We start from the raw sequence: 26,863 nt of genomic DNA, 5'->3' as shown, positions 1-26,863 counted from the left end.
CGCATTTGCAATCAATGTAGTAGACAAGTGACTTAGTTCGTCCTAGGTAACAAAAATCCTTTAGTCTTAGCAGATACTCGTCGATCTCAGCACCAAACTGAAAATACGTGGAAACCAGGATGCAACTCTCCCTTATAGTTAAATTTCCATGCAGATTTTCTGAACAGTGCTGTGATATTTTTGTTACTGTTATGACCTTGTTAAATATTATTATTGCTGCGACAGCACGTTGGCCTTCTGGGACTACCTGGGCTGTTATTAGCATACTATGGATCTTTCCTGCCTTCGTGTACGGTTCCTGGAGGCACAATACATCTGACTGCATCTCTTCTGGCACTGTCTTAGATTCAAGCAATTCGTTGACACTTCTCATGACATCAAGCTGTCCTATCTTTATCTCCATTAGGGCTGATGGGCATATATTAGACATTTTTGCTCTACACGTCTGTAATCCCAAGCTATACGACCATGTGTCATCACAAAGTGCTTGTACAACGTATCTAAAGAGAATGATTTGTTTATTCTGGCAGAAACCTGCTTAAGTAACTTCTCCAGTATTTGCACTTCCGTTGGCAGATTGTTCACTCTGAGATGGATTCTAACGACGAAATCAGGTACTGGAAAAACAATATTCTCCACTTCTGGATGTATACTTTACTAGATGTCTTAATGCTGTAGAAATCATCAACGGTTTTTCCTGTCTAGTGAGTTGCATAACGTTCTCTATGCTTTCATAACTCTGTCGCGAATCTGTTCAGGCCTGTGTTTATTATTTACTTCTTTGTAGTAGGTGTCTTTTCGTGTACGAACTGGCTCTTAGTCTGGAACTGTTTTTGTTTAAGATTCACGTCCTGCAACGGCGGATCTTCCTTTACTTCTGCAGGCAGCGTACTGTATTCCTCAGGATGTGTGCTGTGGCAGTCTATATACAACTGCCCAGTTTGTGTCAACAAATCCTGGTCGCCTGTATCATATGTCACTCCTACATTCTCCTGTGATATTGCTTTTCAGTTCTGCCACCTAGTTCTCAATTTTGGCCAAAAACTTCTTTCGTAGATACATGATGCTCTACTTCAGTCTGTGTCGATGCTCTTTTCTATGGTACTTTCTGCTCACTTTTCACCAGAAATACTTCGCTTTTTCATCAGTATAGACTCACCGTTTTCCGATCACACGTCACACTTCAACGTCGTACCTGCTGTCCAGGGGAAAATAAGCATTAAGGGGGCATTGTACGTGAAATTCGTTGAAATTTGACATTTTCTGCTTTCCACTCCATAACATTTTGGCATATAATACATTAAAATCAGACAGTTGTGGGACCTTCAAATAACACTTTGAAAGTTGATGTATGGCTATCAAATTTTGCGGCTACGCATATACTGCCGCAGTTAAGCATTCATATCTTTGGAACTACACATTCTACAAGGCTGTGAATCGCTTTGTTTTGTGCCCACTGCTACGTCTCAGAAGTTGGCATTACGAATAAACAAATTCAGGATTGGATTGTTTGGGGAAGGAGACCAGACAGCGAGGTCATCGGTCTCATCGGATTAGGAAAGGACGGGGAAGGAAATCGGCCGTGCCCTTTCAAAGGAACCATCCCAGCATTTGCCTGAAGTGATTTAGGGAAATCACGGAAAATCTAAATCAGGATGCCCGGACGCGGGATTGAACCGTCGTCCTCCCGAATGCGAGTCCAGTGTGCTAGCCACTAAACAAATTAGTCCTTTGTTTCTGATATTAGTTTTCCTTGAAAGTAGTGTGATTATCGGCTATTTCTGTAGTAAGCTAACTTCTGTTGCTTTTTATACGCAAATAAAATAACTAAGCGTAAAAGTAACTTCAAGAAACGCAAATTCGCGGTTAACATATGTGAGGCATGCATTTTCTTCTGAAGAACTTGAAAACATGTGTGCTAGTAGTGAAGGAGACCACGATAATGTTTCCCAAGTGAGCATGCCCCCTAGTGCATCGAAAAGGAAAGTAACTTTAGAAATGGGTGACAGTGGTAGAACTAATGATATTATGCACAACGTCCTTATTAAGCTTGAAATGCTTGCACAAGTTCTTTCTGAAACTGTCTCTTGCCCTCTTTGTGGTGGTAAGTTAAACTTTATGAGGATATGAGGAATATTATGGGAGGCCATTAGAGATAACTGTGAAAATTTAGAGAAGATGAAAAGAGCAGTGTGGAACACTTTCTTTCAACAAATATCAACTGATGAAAAGCCATGTCATGCTTTGTGTCCACCTCCACCAAACACTAGGTGTAAATATAGGCAAGCTGAATTTCCTGGCACTCTGCATGAATTTACACATAAACATTCTCTTCCTTTGGCAGTAATGGAGGCAATCAAACCTATTTACAGAGATTTGGCAAAACTTAGAGCTACTAAAGAAGCGTTTACATGGGAAGACCAGAATGTAAATGAGTCCTTCAATAATGTTGTGTGGTACCATGTGCCTAAAAATGTATTTGTTGGCCTTATGACTCTAAAAGTTAGTAATGTGTGATGCTGTAATAACTTTTAATGGTGGGATCTACGAAAGACTTGAGGTTCTGACGAAGTTAAAGGTAAGATATGGACAGGACTGTCTGAATTGGTGAGCTTCGTATACATGAAGCAGAGTTAGCTGTTCAGCAAATGACAAAAGAAGCAAGAAAGAAAAGGAGGAGGCAAGCACTGGGCTGTTGTGACACTGAAGAAGACACAGACTATGGGCCAGGGCAACTGTAGTGCAAAAATGAAAGTGTGTATAAGAATTCGTAATAAAAAATTTTTAAGCCTCAGTATCTCTGAACTACATTTTTTACAATAAATGACCCATTTTCTAAAAAAGTACTGCTGGTAGAGACATGAAATTTTCACAGCATGTCAAGTGTTAGATTTAACACATATGGAACTAGAATAATTAAAATATCCTGAGTTATTTTGTCTTCATGTTCATTTATTCACACAATTCCGTCAAAAAAAAGTCTGAAAAAAAAGGTAACATGCCCCACAATAAAGTTTTAGTAATAATTCTAGTTCAGTGTATCTGGAAAGGTGCATTCAATAATTATGGAAAATTGTAAGTTGGTATCTTAGAAAGTTTCCAAGATAATGGGTCACAAATTTCGATAATTTAGCATTGGCGGCATAGGATATGCAGTGGTTTGGTCTTGCCACTTGTACTTGAAGGTACTAAACAACCTAAAAACATTCGACTTGTAATGGTTATAATTATAAGTCTGCAAATGATGTAAATACTGATCTAATGGTGTTCAGTACACCGTCCTCAGTTACCATCAGAAATAACTACACTTATCTATATCTTCAACATGGCTGCTATTCTACAACTGTATACACTTGAACAGGTTGGAAAAAAATCATCCAACCTGTTGCAAACCGAAATTTATAGAGCCTTTTACCTAGGTTTCGATATTTTCAAAAATATCTTCTTCAGAAGGAGATTTACCATCATGTGATATAACAAGGCCCACTCCTTCTGAAGAAGATATTTTCTGAAATATTGAATCCTAGGTCAAGGGTTAAATAGACCTTTGTTTGCAACTGGTTGGCTGATTTTTTCAACCTCTTCATCTACATTTATCCTCTTTACATTATTATATACGGAGTGTTTCAAAGTTATTGCGACGAACATGTAGAGGTGGTAGGGCATGTCATGGAAAATAACTTTTGTTAGAGACAAAACATTTGCCCTCGCTTCCTGGCGATGCTAGGAGTCGTTTTATTGAATTTTTCGGCCCTGAAACAACAAAATTTCATTGTATTATCAGCATCTACTATGTGTGCTGCATCTACGTACTGCATACCCCAGTAAGTTGATATAGTGATTTTCACCGAGAAAACCATAGTAATGTTGCTTTAAATGCTCAGCCTAAGACCTTGTACGTAGAGCAGATGACTAACTTCTAGACAAAATCACATTTCATACGAATGCTGCAGAGTGCCTACGTGTTGCCAGCCCTCAGGAGCATGATCAGTTTTAAAAGATGTGTAGCACCATTTAGAAGTATCAACGAAATTTTTTTCGTAAACAATTATTGTTTGGTGCCTCTCCCAAGAGTCTTCAGGCAAATTTTATCTAATGTTTCGGCAGATATTTGCAATTTCGTTTCTGCAATGTGTAGCTGGAGCCAGCTCAAACAAAACCTGTTTATCACGTCTTTCATGCAACACCCAGCATTGATTGAAAGCATCATTTTCTTTCCCATAACAAAGAAAATTATTTGCAAAGTGCAATTTTACGTGCTTATTCGATAGAGGGGTCCCAAATTAATCTAATGCGACATTCATTTATCGATATGTGTTAATAGGGACATAACATGGCACTGGCCCAGAGTGACCGTTACCACTATGCAGCAGCTCGGGTCTGTCACTGCTGGAAATGGGATCGAACCCGAGTCAAAAGCTGAGCTGTCTCCTGCGGTGTCATCTACATTATGAGAACAAGTGACACTAATTGTATCTGATGGGCCACTTGAATTTGCGCATGCAACGCCCTGATTGGCTAACTTCAATCCTAATTGACTAGGAGACAGCGCAACATATCGAATTTTTTTCTTAACAATTATTTCTCAGTATGGTCTACACTGCAACACCCTTAAAAGTTCTTCAGACCGTTGATGATGATCGCACTCTATATAATATAAATTGGTTTTCAGCAGTCGCGAGTGGCCCACAAAACTTATTTATGAAATGAAGAATGAAGACCGGACATTTTGGACATTCAAAAGTCTTATAATATGGGAGGAGGGTCCTATGGAGTACTGTCGACTTCTGCTTATAAAGCTGAGAGTACTGACAATCATCAGTCCGTGTATTTATGTTTGTAGAGTTTACATCGAGAGCAACAACAGAGAACTTCTAGTCAGGGAATAAACTCTCCATTACGATAATGGGGGTAAAGCAAATTTGGATACACCAAGATTCAAATAATTTTCAAAAAGTTTTTACTATCTACTTGGTCTCCACCTACAACAGTTTTTAGGAGGATATGTTATAACTGGCTATCAGACAGTTAGCTTGATAATTTAAAATAGTGTTTTTGACATCCCATATAATCACATTAGCTGTTAAGAATTTTACTGCATTACACTATACTTGCTCAACACATTAATATGTACATACTTCATCAGTGATTGCAGTTACTGTAATAGATTTCATAATTTCCTTATCTGATAATATTCTTGTATACAACATTATGAGTACTCTATGAATGGTGGCAGTAGCTTTTAAGAATTTTAGAATGTAAAGAATCTTCGTTTGTTGTACTAACAGAGATTGATATGACACTTTAATACATTATTATAAATTGTATCACTGAGAAAGCGTACATCATTGCAAAATAACTAAGCACCATTTAGTTTCTTGATTATTAACCTTCAATTTTCCAATTTTCTTGTGAGACAGTGAAACTGCAAAATCATGGTAATCATATTTACACTCTGGTGGCATAACCGTATTGGCATTGCTATATTCCCTCCTGCTGCCCTCAACATATCATACAGTAAATGTTGTATTTGGTATAGTTTCTTCTCTAGTACTCTCTTTTACATTTGATTTTTTAATCTTATTGCAAACTTGAGCCATGATCTTGTTCCATTCCTCTGGCATTATTTACAGTATGGCATGGTTCACCAGTATCTTCAAGTCTCACAACATACATGTTTCCTGTCACACTGAGACATCAGGTTTAACATAAGACCAGACAAATTCATTTCCACTGAGGTCACAGTGATTTGGTGGGAAATGTTATCATGAAACTGTGCTAATTAGTGGATTCATATTGCATTTACTGTGACTTGTACCTTTTCATTAACTTTTCTTTCAACCATATCAAAATTTCATCCTTACTTTTGGTTACAGTTGTCTTATTAAACTGAACAGAAATGGTGTAGTGCATTATCCACAACAAAAACTCTAACCAACTCAATAACAAACTTTTGTAAAAATATCAACATTCATATCTTCATTTTAATTTCTAGAGTTCTTTGGATTGTAAAATCAACAAAGCACCTTACAGCAAATCCCTTTATAGGAACAGCTTGAAGATAAGTCACCCGAGGCTGGTTTGAAGTTGCTTGGGGACCAAAGTACTGCTTGTAAATGGGATTAATATTCAGGAATATATACTCACATTTGTAAACTTACTATTCTACTTCCACATAGCATGCAAAATTAACATCTAAAACATTATTATTTCACTAATTTAAGTATGGACTGATGCTATGTTCCTTGATTTTTGTACCGTTATCTTAGCAGTATACTTAAGACACCAAAACTACACATTTCCATTGACTCTTATTAGCTGTTTACCAGTAATAACTACCTTCTACTATAAAGTTATATTTTGTTTGTCAAGTTTGTCTTTCTCCCTGACAAGCTTTTCCAGCTGTTGCCGATTTTTCTTAAACTGATGGAAAGGTTTGTTGTACTGCGTGCAAACAAATTATTTTCCAACAGCTTTCTATACTCTGAACACTCTTTCTGCTGGATAATTGCATTTTCTTTGAAACAGTCAATATTTATCACACAGAAGTATCTCTTTTCTCAGATATAAAACGATTGGAGCTTCCAGCTGAATTTTCACTCTCCTTCTCATTTTTCGGAGTCACTTAATAAATTTTCAATGTCGATTACATTACTAAAATTTAAACAATTTTTATTAAAATTTATAAACTTTTTAAAAATATCTTTTATTGGCTAGGCTACATTTTTAAACTGTCTTATATTAATGCAATTTATGCAGTAAAAGATATTTGTAAAAAAATTTAAAATTTTGATAAGCTACATAAAGACTGCTTTCTCCATTCCTGACAATGGTAGACATTATTGATTATTTTACTGACTGCATGCAAAGAAACACCATTCTCACTTTCCCCCACAAAGTAAAAAAAGTCATCTGCAAATAAATTCATGTGCTTCATCATTCAGCATAGCTCTGTATTCAGATTTCGTTTTCACTTTGCTATAAGCAGTCATGATCACGATTAAAATAAGGAAACTTACCAATAAGGTCTGCAAATCTCTTGAATGAAATGTGCTGCAAGGCAGAATGAAAACTGTAGGCACAGCAACACTTAGGTGTTGCCATAGAGCTGTTGTGGTGTGCGTACTGTAAGACCTTCGGTACACACATCATCAGGTTATTTGACTTGTCGCTCTAACGAGGTAGTCGAGTGTCAGCAATATGTCTCGTGGTCTTATCGTGGCGTGTTCATCTTCTGCCGTTAGGTCAGACGACAGAAATGCCACTTGCACGCTAAGAGTAGCAGATTGACGGTGACCAACTTTAAACAGAACTTTATTAATTTTCACACACAATTATTAAAATAATAAAAATCGTAGAAATTACTTAACTTGATTCTGGATGCTGTTTACAATTGACAATCTAAAGTTCCTTTGGTCTTGGTACGTTAATCTTATTCTCACATATCTCTGATACTTGACAAAGTGTCTATTCATTTATCTTCATGGCTATACACAGGAATATGATAATCTTATTAGGCGCAGACTGAAACTTGACTATAGACTAATGCAGACTGACTAATCGGACTTTTTTTTCCTTTATTGATTTTCAATTCCCCCAGAAGGGGGCAGGCTGGCAGCAGCTTAGTACGCTGCTCTACAGCCTACAGACTTTATTTTAAAAAATGGAAGAAGAAAAGAAACCAGAAAAACAGGCGATAAAATGGTGACGTCAAGTGTAAAATGGCGGGAAAATGCAGAAAGTTAAAAAAGAAAGCAAAAGGGGTTGGCAACATTAATAAAAGACACAGGAATCAGACAAGTAACATAGTACACACACAATTAAAAAACACGGCGACAGTCTGGTTTCTGTTCACAAGAGATAAAAAACACACCCAGCGACAGTATGATGGCCATTCGCAACACTTAAAAAAAAAAAACACACACACACACACACAACACGAAACACTCACTGTAGAACACTGCACGAAAGTGGCGGCACAAAGATGACACTCCCGAGCCAGAGGCAGATGGGGGGGGGGTGCTGGAGGAGGGGGAAGAACAAGGAGGTAGGAAGGATAAAAACGAAAAAAGGAGGGGGGACCCAGAAGGGAGAGGACTAATAAAGGGGGAGAAGGGCAGATGGGAGAGGGAATGAGAGGAGGCAGAGGAGAGAAATGCAAAAGGACTCGGGGGAGAGACGGGGGCAAAGAGAGGGGAGGTGGGGAAGAAAGAGGATGGAAGAGGGAGAGGGAGCCCGGGAAAAGGACAGAGGAAAGGAGGGGGAGTGAGGATCAGAGTTGATAGGAAGGATAAATGGAGGGAGAGAGGGCATCATCCGGGAGGGGGAGTTGATGGAAGCCACCTTGGAAAAGGAGATGTAGGGTGTAGAGATGGAGGGCAGGGGACACACAACAGTGAAGACGTGGCAGGGGGCGGGGATGGGAGAGGAGAGGAGCAACCAGGGGGTGAGGGGGTTCAAGGCGGCGGGAGGTGTAGAGGATGCGGGCACTAATCGGAGGTCTGTACATTCGTTATAATACCTCGAACGTTCAGGTATCACTGTGCGAGTGTGATCCGCGAGGAGAAAAGGTTCTACGATAGCAGCAATCTCATTGCCTGCATTACATATTAATACGCCGATCGGTGGAAGCAGATTTTTGTCCGTCTCTAAGATAGCGCCATCTAATAGTGCGGAGACGGAAGAGCGCTGCGCCTGCGCTGTTGTGCTTACTGGGGCGCGCTCTGTTGGGAAAGTTGTGTACGCGCTGACTATGTGGAACTATGTACACAACATCCCTCCCTTCCAGGGGAAGAAAAAAAGCTTTTGAAGTTTGCTTGAAAAGCCTTTCTTTTCTGCTTCCTTGCTTTCCGGCGCGCGTATGTCTGTGGGTGCACACATGTTGCTCCCCATGGCATTCGCCCGCGGTCCGCCAGGAAAACTCACTCAAAACCTACGGAACAGGGAACCGGAGAAGCAAAAATTTTGTTACAAAATTGCATGTCAACATCGATATATTGGTCATAGCTTAAATTTAAGTCTTCTTCGACGTCTATCTTCTCTGGGGATGTCGGCTGTGGACGGCTGGTGTAGTCGACTGCCCATGAAGCTGCTGCGCCGTCGGCGGTGCCTGCGTCGACGGCGGCGGCGTCGGCTGCCGGTGACGGCGTCTGGAATCCTGCGAGCTGCTCGGGGTTGACATCTGCTTCTAGTCTGCAAAATGAAACAGCCTAGGAGTTCTGCCTATATGTGACTGCTGTCTTTGCTACCGTAATTGATTAGTATGGCGAATAACTATACCGCTTTGCGTTCTTATTCTGTACATGACATTTCCAATGAATTCTTATTCTATACCGCTATGCATTCTACAATGATTCCTTGTGTCCAAGTACGCTTTCCTCGACTGTCGACAGTTACGAGGACTTTGTCGGTTACGTGTAATCGTCGTCCACTCGACTTTCGTTGATCATTTTCTGGATGCATTGTGGGTTTTAGGATAGACATCAAAGTCCTGTGTTGTCGCCCATGCAGTTTCTCTGCTGGTGACTGTGCCTCGTGCGGTGTAGCTCTATATTGTGACAGAAAAATTAATAAGGAAGTCTCTTTGTTGTACTGTTGCACCAACTTTGTCATGTGTCCCTTGAACGTTCGTACGAATCGTTCGGCGAGTCTATCAGCCTCAGGGTGAAATGGTGCCGTCCTGTAATGTGCAATTCCGTTCATCTGACAGAATGACTGGAATTCTTGCGACGTAAATTGTGTGCCGTTATCGGTCACTATGGTTTGAGGCAAGCCTTCTATGGAAAAGACCTTTGACAACGCTTGAATCGTTGTCGCAGAAGAAGTTGTACGGATTTGTAGTACAAAAGGGAATTTTGAAAATGCATCAATAACAATTAACCAAGAAGTTCCAAGAAAAGGACCTGCATAGTCAATACGCAATCTTGACCAAGGTTCTGTTGCCTGTGGCCACGGAAAACATTGTCTTGGCGGAGATGATTGATGAGTCTGACCTAATTTACAGTTAGAAAGCATTGTTTCAATATCTTTATCAATGTTCTTCCAGTAGCAATGTTCTCTGGCCATGCGTTTCGTGCGTACCTGGCCCCAATGACATTGGTGTAACATTTTTAATACGTTATTCCTGAGAGCTTTGGGTATAACTACTCTTGTTTTTCCCGTTTCACTGTGAACTAATATGACGCCTTTGTGCACTGTGAGAGCATGTCTCATGTTCCAATAAGATTTCACTTCTGGCTGAGCTAACATATTCTTTTCGGTTGGCCATTCCGTAAGAATATACTGCTTTATCTTTGATAACACTGGATCTTTGGGCACTAACTTAGCTATTAAGGTGGCACTGACGGGGAAATTTTCCACTACGTCCTTACTGATCACGTCTATCTGAAAACATACGTCCTCTGATTTGTCAAAATCTTAATCTTGACCCTCCGGTAGACGTGAAAACACATAGGCGTTGGCATGTTTTGCCGTCGATCTATATAAGATCTCGTAGTTGTAATTAGACAGTAGCAATGCCCAACGTCGAAAACGCTGTGCTGTCTTGGTGGATACACTATTTTGCGGTCCGAATATTGTCACCAATGGCTTATGGTCTGTGAGCACAATAAATTTTCGTCCGTATATGTAGTCATCAAACTTCACTGCAAAGATAATTGCTAGTGCCTCTTTTTCTACTTGGTTATAGTTTCGTTGACTTGAGTTTAAAGTTTTTGACGCAATCCTTGATGTTTATGGGACATGACTGCACCGATCCCGTAATCTGACGAGTCCGCCGCAATAGTGATCAACTTTTGCGGGTCATATGTCGTAAGACATTTTGCGTCTACTAAACTTTGTTTCAGTTTGTCGAATGCGCGCTGGCATTCTTTGGACCAATTCCACGCGACTCCTTTGCGAAGCACTCTGTGCAACGGTTCGGAAATTTCAGCTGCTTTCGGTATGAATTTCCGGTAATAATTTATTTGGCCTAATAAAGCTCTTAGTTGCTTTAAGTCTATCGGAGCTGGCAATTTCTGTATTGCTTCTATATGCTGTGGTGTCGGATTGATTCCGTTATTTGACAATATATGTCCTAAATACTGAATTTTCTTGACAAAAGGGATCTGCAGATATGCTTCCTTTAAATCCAGTTTGGCGAAATACACACTCCCTGCTAATTTATACATCAGTTCTTCCGGTTTCGGAATCGGGTACGTATCTATAATGCACTGTGAATTGACAGTATTCTTGAAGTCTCCACAGATACGTAAGGATCCATTTGGCTTTTCTATGACAACGATTGGTGTTGCCCAGGCGCTACATGCGACTGGTTCGATAATAGCATTGCCTTCTAAACGGTCAAGTTCTTGTTTTACGCGCTCTTTCATTGCGTAAGGGACATTTCTAGCTTTGCAAAACTTCGGCACTGCATTCGGTGTCAGCGTAATGTGTGCCCGGTAATCTGTTACACTGCCTGACGCGGGGGAAAAAATATCGTCGTACTTCTGCAACACTGTTTGTAATTTGCCTTTCGGAACTTCATGTGTGACCTGTTTCACTTCATGGATTGTGAAGCCTAATTCGTTAAAGAGATCCCGACCCAGCAATTTTGATGCCTTATGGGTGTTAACTACTGCTAAAGTAGCTGCCTTGATAAACTGTTTATAAGTTACTTCCGTCGTCAGTGCACCCTTGACTGGAACGTTCATTACTGTAGCTGTACAGTGAGCTGTCAAAATGCTGCCATTTAGGATAACCTAGTCGTTTATGCGTGTGCAGATTTATGATAGAGATCGACGATCCTGTGTCAATCTGGAATTTGATAGGTATTTTGTTCACCAGTAACGTGACATACAAAGATTTGTCCCCGTTTTGTACAATAGCAGTAACTTTACGTTTAACTTTTGAAACCTTAATATAGTCTTGCCTATGCATATCGTCACACGCACTGGAGGTATACTTCTTAAAATGAAGCACTTTCTTATTGCTAAACTTATTTCTAGACTGTACACTTTTCTTATTACACACTTCTGATTTGTGCCCTTGTTGTTGTTGTCTTCAGTCCTGAGACTGGTTTGATGCAGCTCTCCATGCTATTCTATCCTGTGCAAGCTGCTTCATCTCCCAGTACCTACTGCAACCTACATCCTTCTGAATCTGCTTAGTGTACTCATCTCTCGGTCTCCCTCTACGATTTTTACCCTCCACGCTGCCCTCCAATGCTAAATTTGTGATCCCTTGATGCCTCAAAACATGTCCTACCAACCGATCCCTTCTTCTAGTCAAGTTGTGCCACAAACTTCTCTTCTCCCCAATCCTATTCAATACCTCCTCATTAGTTACGTGATCTATCCACCTTATCTTCAGTATTCTTCTGTAGCACCACATTTCGAAAGCTTCTATTCTCTTCTTGTCCAAACTAGTTGTCGTCCATGTTTCACTTCCATACATGGCCACACTCCAAACAAATACTTTCAGAAACGACTTCCTGATACATAAATCTATATTCGATGTTAACAAATTTCTCTTCTTCAGAAACGCTTTCCTTGCCATTGCCAGTCTACATTTTATATCCTCTACATTCCATTATCCTCGTTTTGCTTTTGTTAATGTTCATCTTATATCCTCCTTTCAAGACACTGCCCATTCCGTTCAACTGCTCTTCCAAGTCCTTTGCCGTCTCTGACAGAATTACAATGTCATCGGCGAACCTCAAAGTTTTTACTTCGTCTCCATGAATTTTAATACCTACTCCAAATTTTTCTTTTGTTTCCTTTACTGCTTGCTCAATATACAGATTGAATAACATCGGGGAGAGGCTACAACCCTGTCTCACTCCTTTCCCAACCACTGCTTCCCTTTCATGCCCCTCGACTCTTATTACTGCCATCTGGTTTCTGTACAAATTATAAATAGCCTTTCGCTCCCTGTATTTTACCCCTGCCACCTTTAGAATTTGAAAAAGAGTATTCCAGTCAACATTGTCAAAAGCTTTCTCTAAGTCTACAAATGGTAGAAACGTAGGTTTGCTTTTTCTTAATCTTTCTTCTAAGATAAGTCGTAAGGTCAGTATTGCCTCACGTGTTCCAACATTTCGACGGAATCCAAACTGATCCTCCCCGAGGTCTGCATCTACCAGTTTTTCCATTCGTCTGTAAAGAATTCGCGTTAGTATTTTGCAGCCGTGGCTTATTAAACTGATAGTTCGGTAATTTTCACATCTGTCAGCACCTGCTTTCTTTGGGATTGGAATTATTATATTCTTCTTGAAGTCTGAGGGTATTTCGCCTGTCTCATACATTTTGCTCACCAGCTGGTAGAGTTTTGTCATGACTGGCTCTCCCAAGGCCGTCAGTAGTTCTAATGGAATGTTGTCTACTCCGGGGGCCTTGTTTCGACTCAGGTCTTTCAGTGCTCTGTCAAACTCTTCACGCAGTATCGTATCTCCCATTTCGTCTTCATCTACATCCTCTTCTATTTCCATAATATTGTCCTCAAGTACATCGCCCTTGTATAAGCCTTCTATATACTCCTTCCACCTTTCTGCCTTCCCTTCTTTGCTTAGAACTGGGCTGCCATCTGAGCTCTTGATATTCATACACGTGGTTCTCTTCTCTCCAAAGGTCTCTTTAATTTTCCTGTAGGCAGTATCTATCTTACCCCTAGTGAGATAAGCTTCTACATCGTTACATTTGTCCTCTAGCCATCCCTGTTTAGCCATTTTGCACTTCCTGTCGATCTCATTTTTGAGACGTTTGTATTCCTTTTTGCCTGCTTCATTTACTGCATTTTTATATTTTCTCCTTTCATCAATTAAATTCAATATTTCTTCTGTTACCCAAGGATTTCTAGCAGCCCTCGTCTTTGTACCTACTTTATCCTCTGCTGCCTTCACTACTACATCCCTCAGAGCTACCCATTCTTCTTCTACTGTATTTCTTTCCCCTATTCCTGTCAATTGTTCCCTTATGCTCTCTCTGAAACTCTGTACAGCCTCTGGTTCTTTCAGTTTATCCAGGTCCCATCTCCTTAATTTCTCACATTTTTGCAGTTTCTTCATTTTTAGTCTACAGGTCATAACCAATAGATTGTGGTCAAGTCCACATCTGCCCCTGGAAATGTCTTACAACTTAAAACCTGGTTCCTAAATCTCTGTCTTACCATTATATAATCTATCTGATACCTTTTAGTACCTCCAGGGTTCTTCCACGTATACAACCTTCTTTCATGATTCTTAAACCAAGTGTTAGCTATGATTAAGTTGTGCTCTGTGCAAAATTCTACTAGGCGGCTTCCTCTTTCATTTCTTAGCCCGAATCCATATTCACCTACTATGTTTCCTTCTCTCCCTTTTCCTACACTCGAATTCCAGTCACCCATTACTATTAAATTTTCGTCTCCCTTCACTATCTGAATAATTTCTTTTATTTCATCGTACATTTCTTCAATTTCTTCATCATCTGCAGAGCTAGTTGGCATATAAAGTTGTACTACTGTAGTAGGTGTGGGCTTCGTATCTATCTTGGCACAATAATGCGTTCACTATGCTGTTTGTAGTAGCTTACCCGCATTCCTATTTTCCTATTCATTATTAAACCTACTCCTGCATTACCCCTATTTGATTTTGTGTTTATAACCCTGTAGTCACCTGACCAGAAGTCTTGTTCCTCCTGCCACCGAACCTCACTAATTCCCACTATATCTAACTTTAACCTATCCATTTCCCTTTTTAAATTTTCTAACCTACCTGCCCGATTAAGGGATCTGACATTCCACGCTCTGATCCGTAGAATGCCAGTTTTCTTTCTCCTGATAACGACATCCTCCTGAGTAGTCCCCGCCCGGAGATCCGAATGGGGGACTATTTTACCTCCGGAATATTTTACCCAAGAGGATGCCATCATCATTTAATCATACAGTAAAGCTGCATGTCCTCGGGAAAAATTACGGCTGTAGTTTCCCCTTGCTTTCAGCCGTTCGCAGTACCAGCACAGCAACGCCGTTTTGGTTAATGTTGCAAGGCCAGATCACTCAATCATCCAGACTGTTGCCCCTGCAACTACTGAAAAGCCTGCTGCCCCTCTTCAGGAACCACACGTTTGTCTGGCCTCTCAACAGATACCCCTCCGTTGTGGTTGCACCTACGGTACGGCCATCTGTATCGCTGAGGCACGCAAGCCTCCCCACCAACGGCAAGGTCCCTTAACGTTTGCAAAAGTCACAATGTGCGTTACGATAGTAACAATTGTCTCTGTAATGATTGATTTCACATTTTAGACATGATTTCAACTTTAGTCTTTGGGTTTGGGTGTGTGAGCCTAGCCTTGCTGTTCTGTTTACGGCCTTGGGTACTCGGGCCGCGTTGCCCCGTGTCGCGTGCCTGTGTCGCGAACACGTCACAGCCGTCGTCTTGCACCACACTCACAGAAGCTTGGCTTTGTTCGTGTGCTCGAATTATTGGTAAACAATATTGCAAGGACGCATTGATTAAACTAATGAGCTCTTTCCTTAATTTCTCGTCTGGTGAATGTATTATGAGCATATCACGTATCAAAGAATCTGCATAGGACTATTTACACTTTTCGTTTTCACAAATAGATTTGCAGTTCCTAATTAATCCTTGTAACTGTGTTACCCATTCCGTGTATGTCCGCTGTGCCTTTTTCTTGCATAAGTAAAATTTACGCCTTGCAGCAGCGACATGCGTTTGCTTGTCGAAGTATTTTTCGAGCAAGTCTTTAATAGCCTGAATGACAAGTTTGTCGGTTCACAAGTTGGACTCAGTTTTAAGAGAATGTTGTAGATAGCTGCGCCGCAATTTGCCAAACAACACAACTTATCCCAAAAACAATGGATATAACAGATATATAAAACAAAAACCTAACCACAAATTGGAAATACAACTAAAGAAAAATGAAAATGAGCTGAGAGCACAAACACCACAAAAAACCCAGAGACAACACGGACATTGCAGTATACACAGAAAAACACATAACAGTAACACTCATGATATGACTAACAAAAAGAAATGGTACACTTTAACATACAAACACAAATCAACACATGCAATAGCAAAGATACTGAAGAAACAAGAATTATACAATGCTTAAGAATCAAGAGGCACACTCCACTTATGTTTGCGAACAATAGACGAATGCCAAGCAGCTGGTGGTATATACCAGTTAGAATGCCAATATTACAAATCAGTGTACCTGGAAATGACAGACAGAAATTTCAAAACAAGTTGTGAAGAACACATAGGAAGCGTGAAGTACGAAAATAGCCATTCTAGTTTTTCTGCACACCTGATAAAACATGGACATGAACCATCTAATGTGGAACAGCATATGAAAATTATTAGAATGATCAGTTGCAACAGAAAACCCCTAATACAATAGGAAAACTACCACACTCAAAGTGCTATTGCTGTAAATAAGAAAGTAAGAAATGATCAAATCAATATAAGCAACTGGCCATATTAGTCACTAAAACAAACATAAGCACAGTAACTACGAGTGATAACTTAATTTCTCTCTCTCTCTTTTATACACAAACGCACACAAAATTAAGACACCGAATAACACATTCACTTATATAACAACATACTTACTTGTACACTTAACCAACGAATGAATATCAGACTACATATAGACACCACAACACATACAAAAGAAGAATATTAAACAAACACACACACACACACAGAGAGAGAGAGAGACCGAGCGAGGTGGCGCAGTGGTTAGACACTGGACTCGCATTCGGGAGGACGACGGTTCACTCCCGCGTCCGGCCATCCAGATTTAGGTTTTCCGTGATTTCCCTAAATCTATCCAGGCAAATGCCGGGATGGTTCCTCTGAAAGGGCACGGCCGACTTCCTTCCCCATCCTTCCGTAATCCGATGAGACCGATGACCACGCTGTCTGGTCTCCTTCCCCAAACCAACCAACCAACCAACAGAGAGAGAGAGAGAGAGAGAGAGAGAGAGAGAGAGAGAGAGAGAGAGAGCTGACAACACTATATACTGTAAAAACACACAAACAATACATAGGAAAAGTGGAAGTGAAGTATTCAAACAAATGTGTTCAAAAAATGCCATCTGAAGTATACAGACCGACTAAATGCAACTTCCCGACGACGCAGGTGCATTAAAAACATCAGAATTCGTAACTAACGAGAAATAGTAATTTAGTCTAACGAAACTTGTGTGGCAAAAACTGCTTCTCTCCTAAAACACAAGAGAATTTACAAGAAGAAAATGTAATGTAGTAACGTATTTGTAATTGCTATATATCACAGGAATAATAACTACAAAAACATACACGTATTACAGGTCACTGAAGACGTTTTACAAACAGTTCAAAAGATGAACACATATCCATGGATTATACGAGAATGCCCTGACGATGTTTGAAATCTGTCTCTACCGACTCAGAATCCACGATCACAACCAGTGCGTCACGTAACTGCTACGCACATGTTGAAGTCAAATCTTTACCATTGTTTCGCGTGTAATTCGAGAGATATTTGAGATAATAACAAAGCACACATCGTCATAAGACAACAGTTTGTTGATAAGAAAACGATTTCAAATATGACTTATCACTGTGAGCACAGTTCTACAAAGAAAGTAAATGATTTCAGCAATTTTTTGGAACAATGTTTTCTCTTACTGTCTCTCTTGCTCTTATTGGTATAGATATCGTGATCTCGGAAATAACCGTTCTGTGTGTTGTTATAGAATTCCTTGCCTTTTTTTCAGAAAACTATCGAAGAACATAAGGCAACATACACGCCAGGAAAGAAGAGAGATCTCATAGATGCATTTCTGTATGAAATGGCAAAAGCAAAGCAGGACCAAGATGAGAACACAACATTTACGGGTGAGTGATAACTTTCCTGCAAAATGATATTTATAACGTACCATAATGATAATGGGTCGAATGAGGAGAGGAAGAAGTATAGTCTCGGCTTTCGCCAGGTTGCTGGATGAAAGTGCTAGTGGAGTTTTCGCGTGCGCCCATTGGCAAATGGAGTAGGTGAAGTCACTGCACTTGAATCTAGTACACATATTTTTAATTCCTTGCTCATTTCTAGCAATTCCACCGCAAATTTAGCACTGTTGTGACAAGAATAGCTGTAGCTTCAACAATGTCACTGTAAAATACGAACACTGCCCTACTGTATTTCATGCCATAACAAGGCAATATGACGAACTAAACATTGTCTCTCCCTGTGCGGGGATAATAAGACTTGTATGCGAGCACTATGGGACGTGTGCAACAGGAAATGTGGAATTTTGTGTCAGTCCTGAAGGGGTGCTCTAATGACCGAGGTGGTTAACGTGAGTGCTGGCGTAAAGTGGGAAATTCGGGTTCGAGTCCTGGTCCTGAACAAATAGACTTATGTTACCAGTAAATCGTATAATTGTATTCGCTCTTGACGGAACATTACGTTTCCCCACGCCTGCGACGACGGTTTCGGCATGTCCTGCAGCCAACGCGCATGCGAACCTTGGCAGATCACTGACGGAATAGTCCCCCAAACTTGTCGCTGTCGCTTCCTCGTAGAGCCCGTTACCAAGCCGCAGGATAAGGTCGATTGAAACTCTCAAGACTCTCCCCCCTCACCAGCACAATTCAACTCGTTGCAGTATGACTGACTGACATGCCTTCCCACTGGACAAGCTACTCAGCGCACTACTGTAGCCTCTGTCGGGGCAAAAGGGACGCTTGTGCAGGCTTGCTGAAACTACATTTAGCTTAAGACTTCAGAGTGATAGCCGTAGATCCTGCAGACCATAGCCACGAACTCTGCAAGTCTGTTGATTTGTGCCTCATCTATGGGCCTAGATGCATCAGTCTTAAAGAGAAAATACCATTTTCTGCGCTACAAGAGAGGGTGGTAGCGGGGCGGGGGTGGAGGAGGGGGGAGGGAGGGAGGGTTGACTTTACAGTTTAAAGGTCGGAAAGATGTCTTCCTAAGATGTAGGTACCTTCTCGATCTCTGCAAGGTACAACACCGCACAAAATGCACTCAAGCTGTTATTAATTTTGCAGTCCAGTTGAAATACCTTTTTATTCTAGCGACTAGTAGAAGAAATCTTTTCGTTTCTTTCTCGATAACTTTTCTTCTGCGCCCTTCTAACAACTTAAAGATGTTATAATTCGATAGGTTATTTGTTGTGTTGGCTACTGTGGGAACCAGCACGGACACAAGCAAGGAAGGATAGAAGTTGCAACAGCCGATGGCAGGAATCCAAAATCATCTGCACATAACACTTTAAGATTAACTGATCCCATTATTTATAAAAAGAAAATAAACATAACTTAACTTGGTTCGTGTGCCTTTTACATGCAAATACTGGGTGATCAAAAAGTCAGTATAAATTTGAAAACTGAATAAATCATGGAATAATGTAGGTAGAGAGGTACAAATTGACACACATGCTTGGAATGACATGGGGTTTTATTAGAACCAAAAAAATACAAAAGTTCAAAAAATGTCCAACGGATGGCGCTTCATCTTATCAGAACAGCAATAATTAGCATAACAAAGTAAGACAAAGCAAAGATGATGTTCTTTACAGGAAATTCTCAATATGTCCACCATCATTCCACAACAATAGCTGTAGTCGAAGAATTATGTTGTGAACAGCACTGTAAAGCATGTCCGGAGTTATGGTGAGGCATTGGCATCGGATGTTGTCTTTCAGCATCCCTAGAGATGTCGGTCGATCACGATAGAAACTTGCGACTTCAGGTAACCCCATAGCCAATAATCGCACGGACTGAGGTCTGGGGACCTGGGAGGCCAAGCTCCTTTTATACACGATTGTCATGCGCAGTCACTGATGTTTTGCTGTCCAGCGCCATCTGTCGGACATTTTGTGATTTTTTTTGTTTGTTCTAATAAAACCCCATGTCATTCCAAGCATGTGTGTCAATTTTTGCTTCTCTATCTACATTATTCCGAGGTTTATTAAGTTTTCAAATTTATACTGACTTTTTGATCACCCAGTACTTTTCATTATTACTGCTCATAGAACATTGGCTAAATACTCTCTAGTCTATGTCTAAACTTGGCTGACCAGTGATGGGTGACTCGTAAAGTCAGTGTTTACAGGGGGCGCTGGACTCTTTGTCTTCCTGGGGGTGTGGTGTTGCCTGCTCTTCCCAGTGGTGCGTGTGTCGATGCACAGTCGATGTTTTAGGACTGCAGATTCCTCCCCATCAAAGTGGCGCACTGTTGTCATGTAGAGAGCTATCTTACGACAACGGCGGAGGGGTAGGGGGGGGGGTTAGGAGATGCAGGAAACTGGGTGGCGTGAACAGCCGGGAGCTTCAACTGGGACTGCACTCTCATGAAAAGTCGTTCGGAAAACCCTGGAAAGGTGTCCACCCTCTTCCTGAGCCAGTCCAATGAAAAACAGAGAGGACGGTGATGACTATGGCGGCGACGGTGTGTCCACGGCGGGGACCGGGACGAGAACTGGCAAGTTCAGCTGCTTCAGCAGTGAAGGCAATGGGTCCAGACCATTGGTTCTACAGAAAAGAGGCACCCAGGAGCGTCCGCACTGGCCTTCAGATCCTGGTGGGATGCGCATCTGGGGACAGGAAATCTGTAGAAGATACTTTGCGCGTGGGAGGAGCCGTGCACTGCAGTGGGTGCAGCAACTGGAGCAACGCGTGGTGGCACCAGACATGTAGAAAACCCAGCAGAGGCCGACTGTGTGATACCATTGGCTGTACAAAACTGTTCAAAGTTCTGAGCCATAAACTTTGGTCTGCTGCCTGTAACCAACACTTAAGGAAAACCTTCTAAGCAAAAAATGGTGACAAAGACTGAACGGTACCACACGACATAATCAAATTCATGGGCGCAACAAACGGATATTTGCTAAAAGAGTCGACAACAATAAGCCAACGAGTGTTCGATAAGGGAACAGCAAAGTCAATACATACTCATTATCGTGGCGATTGAGATTTTGGTCTAGCTGAAGACGTTTGTGGTGGGGCCGACAGAGTTTCACCACAAGCGCGACTCTGTGACATCAGCTGTTCAATGTGGGCGTCCATGCCTGGCCAAGTACACTGCTGACACACTAATTGTTTTGTGTATAAAATTCCCCAATATCCTTGGTGGTACAATCGCAATACATCTCTCTACGACACTTTAGGAATAAGAACACACGACTGTCCAGAGTCATTTTGCAATAAAATCACAACATGCTGGGCGGAGAGGAAGTGCCCACGAGCAAAAAATCGGAGCACATAATAATTCTGAATGTTTTTCACTGGTTGAGGCTAGGAAGTCCAGATGTAGCGCAACAAAAGTTTCAAGTCAGTGTCTGCTTCTGTGGCCTGAACAATTTTCCTATGTTGATGTTGTTGTGGTCTTCAGTCCTGAGATTGGTTTGATGCAGCTCTCCATGCTACTCTATCTTGTGCAAGCTTCTTGATCTCCCAGTACTTACTGCAACCTACATCCTTCTGAATCTGCTTAGTGTATTCATCTCTTGGTCTCCCTCTACGACTTTTACCCTCCACGCTGCCCTACAACGCTAAATTTGTGATCCCTTGATAACTCAGAGCATGTCCTACCAACCGGTCCCTTCTTCTTGTCAAGTTCTGCCACAAACTCCTCTTCTCTCCAATTCTATTCAATACCTCCTCATTAGTTATGTGATCTACCCATCTAATCTTCAGCATTCTTCTGTAGCACCACATTTCGAAAGCTTCTATTCTCTTCTTGTCTTAACTATTTATCGTCCATGTTTCACTTCCATACATTGCTACACTCCATACAAATACTTTCAGAAACGACTTCCTGACACTTAAATCTATATTCGATGTTAACAAATTTCTCTTCTTCGGAAACGCTTTCCTTGCCATTGCCAGTCTATATTTTATATCCTCTCTACTTCGACCATTAGTTATTTTGATCAACAAATAATAATACTCCTTTACTACTTTAAGTACCTCATTTCCTAATCTAATTCCCTCAGCATCAATCGACTTAATTCAACTGCATTCCATTATCCTCGTATTGCTTTTGTTGACGTTCATCTTATATCCTCCTTTCAAGACACTGTCCATTCCGTTCAACTGCTCTTCCAAGTCCTTTGATGTCTCTGACAGAATTACGATGTCATCGGCAAACCTCAAAGTGTTTATTTCTTCTCCATTCATTTTAATACCTTCTCCGAATTTTTTTCTTTTGTTTCCTTTACTGCTTGCTCAATATACGGATTGAATAACATCGGGGAGAGGCTACAACCCTGTCTCACTCCCTTCCCAACCACTGCTTCCCTTTCATGGGCCTCGACTCTTATAATTGCCATCTGGTTTCTGTAAAAATTGTAAATAGCCTTTCGCTCCCTGTATTTAACCCCCGCCACCTTTAGAATTTGAAAGAGAGTATTCCAGTCGACATTGCCAAAAGCTTTTTCTAAGTCTACAAAGGCTAGAAACGTAAGTTTGCCTTTCCTTAATCCTTTTTCTAAAATAAGTCGTAGGGTCAGTATTGCATCACGTATTCCAACATTTCTACGGAATCCAAACTGATCTTCCCTGAGAACGGCTTCTACCAGTTTTTCCATTCGTTTGTAAAAAATTCGCGTTAGTATTTTGCTGCTGTGACATATCAAACTGATAGTTCGGTAATTTTCGCATCTGTCTACACCTGCTTCTTTGTGATTGAAATTATTATATTCTTCTTGAAGTCTGAGGGTGTTTCGCCTGTCTCATACATCTTGCTCACCAGATGGTAGAGTTTTGTCAGGACTGGCTCTCCCAAGGCCGTCAGTAGATCCAATGGAATTCCTATAGTGCAGTGGAAAAGTCGCTAACAGTTCAGTGTCCTGCCCGTCTACCTGACAACAAGATGCGGCAGCCGGCGGCAGTGGTCTCGCGGTTCTAGGCGCGCAGTCCGGAACCGTGCGACTGCTACGGTCGCAGGTTCGAATCCTGCCTCGGGCATGGATGTGTGTGATGTCCTTAGATTAGTTAGGTTTAAGTAGTTCTAAGTTCTAGGGGACTGATGACCACAACTGTTAAGTCCCATAGTGCTCAGAGCCATTTGAACCATTTTTTTGAAGATGCGGCAGTAGCATCGAATTCAGAATCAGGACTAACAGGAAGGCAGGAAAAGATGTCAGCATTTGCATGCTTCGACGTGGACCGGTACAGTATTTCGTACTGATACCGTGACTATAACAAAGCCCAACGTTGCATCTTCTGAGCTGTGTGACGGAACAAGTTTCGATGGATAAAACAAAGACTGAAATGGCTTATGGTCCGTCACAAGGAAAATCTTCCGACCAATTAGATAACCATGAAACTTTGGCACAACACAGATAACAGCGAACGCTTTCTTCTCCTTTTGAGCATAGTTACATTGTGTTTTGTTCAACAACATCGAAGCGAAAGCAAATTGGCCTGTCCAGTGAACCAATTCCGTACACAGAAGCGTCCACTGCCAAAACGACAGGCTTAGCGGGATCGAAATGAACAACGCATCTGTCATTCAACAAGGCATTTTTAAGTTTCTGGAATGCATCTTTGGTCCAAACAAAAGGCACATTCTTCCGGTGCAAACGATGCAACATAGCCGCATCTGGGCTGCGTTGGATATAAACCAGATATAATATGTCATCTTCTCGAGAACTGACTGCAATTCTGTCACATTCCGCAGGGCAGGGATGTCCAGATGGCGAGCAAATGTGAGTGAAGTCGATGAACACTGGCTACCAAGAACATGGCCTAAATACTGAATTGCAGTCAGAAAAAAGGAATATTTGTCCAGGCGACACTTTAAGCCTGCAGCTGAAAGTACATGGAAAAGCGTATGAAGCTACTGATGTGTTGGTGCACGTCCTGACACCATAACATTGTCCAAGTAATTTGATCAAAATGGATATTTTCAGAAAGCTGTTCTAAGTAGCGCTGGAATATGGTAGGCACGCTAGCACTGCCAAAGAGTAAATTCAAAAATCTGAAGAACGCTAAATGCGTTTTGACCACAAACACTTTCTGGGATTCCTCATCTAACATGATTTGCAAATACGCATCGCTTAAGTCAGTTATTGAAAAGTAGCAGCCTGTACGAAGCCTGTCCATTAATTCCTCAGGGCGTGGGCATTGGACAACTATCAGATATTGTTTGTGAGTTCACAGTGGATCCTAAGTCAACACAAAGATGAAGTCTTTCAGAAGACTTTGGAAAGATGACTAAGGGAGAAGCCCATTGACTTGCCATTGTTTAAGTTCACTTGCAACTGAGCTCGCAGCTCGGGAGGCGCCCGAAAAATATTAGGTTGCACATTATGCTTCATTGTACCGTCGCCACAAAATTATTTGCTCTGCCAAATCCTTAAGAAAATAAATCAGGAAATTCCTCAGTTAATTGAGTGCAACTGTCTGTTGGGTTAAACGCAGAAACAGAAAATATATTGCCCCGAATACGAAGACAAAACAAATCAAATAAATTTAACTAAAAGTATTTTCACAGTCTCACCAACGCAAAATAGTAAATGTCATTGTTCTAATTTGAGACTGGGCGTTGAGTCAAAGAGAGATTGCTTGGCGTGTGAAGGTACAGCTGCCCATGCAGCTTCAACGAAATACCACAGTTCATGAAGACTAGTGACTGGCATATTGTGACGAGCCAGTTGCTCGGCCACCATTGACCAGACGTTTTCAGTTGGTGAGAGATATGTAGAATGTGCTAGCCAGGGCAGCAGTCGAACATTTTGTGTATCCAGAAAGGTCCGTACAGGACCTGCAACATCGGCCGTGTATTATCCTGCTGAAATGTAGGGTTTCACAGTGATCGAATGAAGGGTAGAGCCACTGGTCGTAACACATCTGAAACGTAACGTCCACTGTTCAAAGTGCCGTCAATGCGAACAAGAGGTGACCGAGACGTGTAACAAATGGCACCCCATACCATCACGCCGGGTGATACGCCAGTATGGCGATGACGAATACACGCTTCCAATGTGTGTTCACCGCGATGTCGACAAACACGGATGCGACCATCATGATGCTGTAAATAGAACCTGGATTCATCCGAAAAAATGACGTTTTGCCATTCGTGCACCCAGGTTTGTCGTTGAGTACACCATGGCAGGCTCTCCTTTCTGTGATGCAGCGTCAAGGGTAACCGCAGCCATGGTATGATAGTGCATGCTGCTGAAAACGTCGTCGAACTGTTCGTGCAGATGGTTGTTGTCTTTCAAACGTCCCCATCTGTTGACTCAGGGATCGAGACGTGGCTGCACGATCCGTTACAGCCATACGGATAAGATGCCTGTCATCTCGACTGCTAGTGATACCAGGCCGTTGTGATCCAGCACGACGTTCCGTATTACCCTCCTGAACCCACCGATTCCATATTCTGCTAACAGTTATTGGATTTCGACCAACGCGAGCAGCAATGTCGCGATACGAAAAACCGCAATCGCGATACGCTACAATCCGACCTTTCTCAAAGTCGGAAACGTGATGGTACGCATTTCTCCTCCTTACACGAGGCATCACAACAACGTTTCACCAGGCAACGCCGGTCAACTGCTGTTTGTGTATGAGAAATCGGTTGGAAATTTTCTTCATGTCAGCACGTTGTAAACTCCTGTACCGGCTATTGATAAAAAAAAAGAAAGTTTCAGAGGACATGGCTGGCTGTTGTTGAGGAGCTGGTGCAGCAGCGGTTTGAGCATTAATGAGCTGATAGACTGCCGTGATCAACCACGACATTTGGTGGATCTGAAACTGAATCAGTTGCATTAGATCAGAGCCAGCAGCAACCGGAGGCGTTGGCGCAGGTGCTGTAGGAGGTGGGTTAGAGGCCATTTTAATGAGAAGAGGGTCACAACAAAGTAATTGTACACAAATTGCGAACACAATTAGTAGCATTGCGCCTCTGAAAGGAAAGAGATAAATATTAGTGACGCGCTGTGATGGAGCATCGAAGAGCGAAGGCAGCATGGGCTCTGAAAACTATGGCATCAAATGTTGTGTCATCTACTGTGAGAGCCAGAACAGACACAAACGAGGAAGGAGACAAGTTGCAATTGCCGGTGTCAGGAATCCAAAATGATCTGTACATAACACTTTAAGATTAACTGATCATATTATCCCTAAAAAGAAAATAAACATAAATTGCTTCCTGTGCCTCTTACATGCATGTACTTTTCACTATTACTGCTCATAGAACACAGGCTCAGTATTAAAGCTCTCAAGTCTGTAACCGAATTGGGCTGACCAGTGATGGGGAGTTGTGGAGCTGCCTGCTCTTTCCAATGGTGCAATTTTCAGCATCTTCTTGATGCTGTTTCGCGTCTCTGAACTAGTTGATGCCCATGCGATGCTTTACGACTGCACATTCCTCCCCGCCAAACTGTCGCACCGTCGTTGTGTAGGGTGCTGTCTTACGATAACAGGGGAGGGGGAGATGTGGGAGGCAGAAAGTTGGGTGGTGTGAGCAGCTGGGAGTTTCAACTGGAACTGACGCTGAGCCCCAGGTCGCCACCCGACATCTGTCCTGCGCTCCCAGGAGAACGTCAATCGGAAAACCCTGGAAAGGTGCCCAACCTCTTCATGAGCCGGTCTGATGAAAAACAGAGAGGGCGGTGATGACGATGGCGACGGCGGTGGATCCACATTGGGGACCGGGACGAACGCTGGGAAGTGCAGCTGCTGCGGCAGCGAAGACGATGGGTCCAGCGCCATTGGTTCTGTAGACAGTGCCAAAGAGGCACCCGGGAACTGCCGCGCCGGCCGTAAGATCCCGGTGCGATTCGAATCTGGGCACAGAAAATCTGTGGAAGAATCTCACAAGCGACAAGCATGAATCTGATTCTCATGGCGGAGCAGCAACCC

At 41.9% G+C, this 26,863-nt stretch overlaps 1 protein-coding gene across 1 annotated transcript in view; it reads left to right on the top strand.

The window, feature by feature from the left end:
- LOC126267531 (methyl farnesoate epoxidase-like) overlaps positions 1-26,863 on the top strand; it is a 188,890-nt gene that overhangs the window by 121,017 nt on the left and 41,010 nt on the right. The window contains exon 5 of the mRNA XM_049972832.1: positions 17,743-17,863. Coding sequence (XP_049828789.1) covers positions 17,743-17,863 — 121 coding nt within the window. The remainder of the gene's footprint in view (positions 1-17,742; positions 17,864-26,863) is intronic.

Source organism: Schistocerca gregaria, chromosome 4 (genome assembly GCF_023897955.1).
Source record: "Schistocerca gregaria isolate iqSchGreg1 chromosome 4, iqSchGreg1.2, whole genome shotgun sequence".
NCBI classification, from domain to species: domain Eukaryota; kingdom Metazoa; phylum Arthropoda; class Insecta; order Orthoptera; family Acrididae; genus Schistocerca; species Schistocerca gregaria.
The sequence above is the reverse complement of the archived record's forward strand: the minus strand, read 5'-3'. Positions and strand labels throughout refer to the sequence as shown.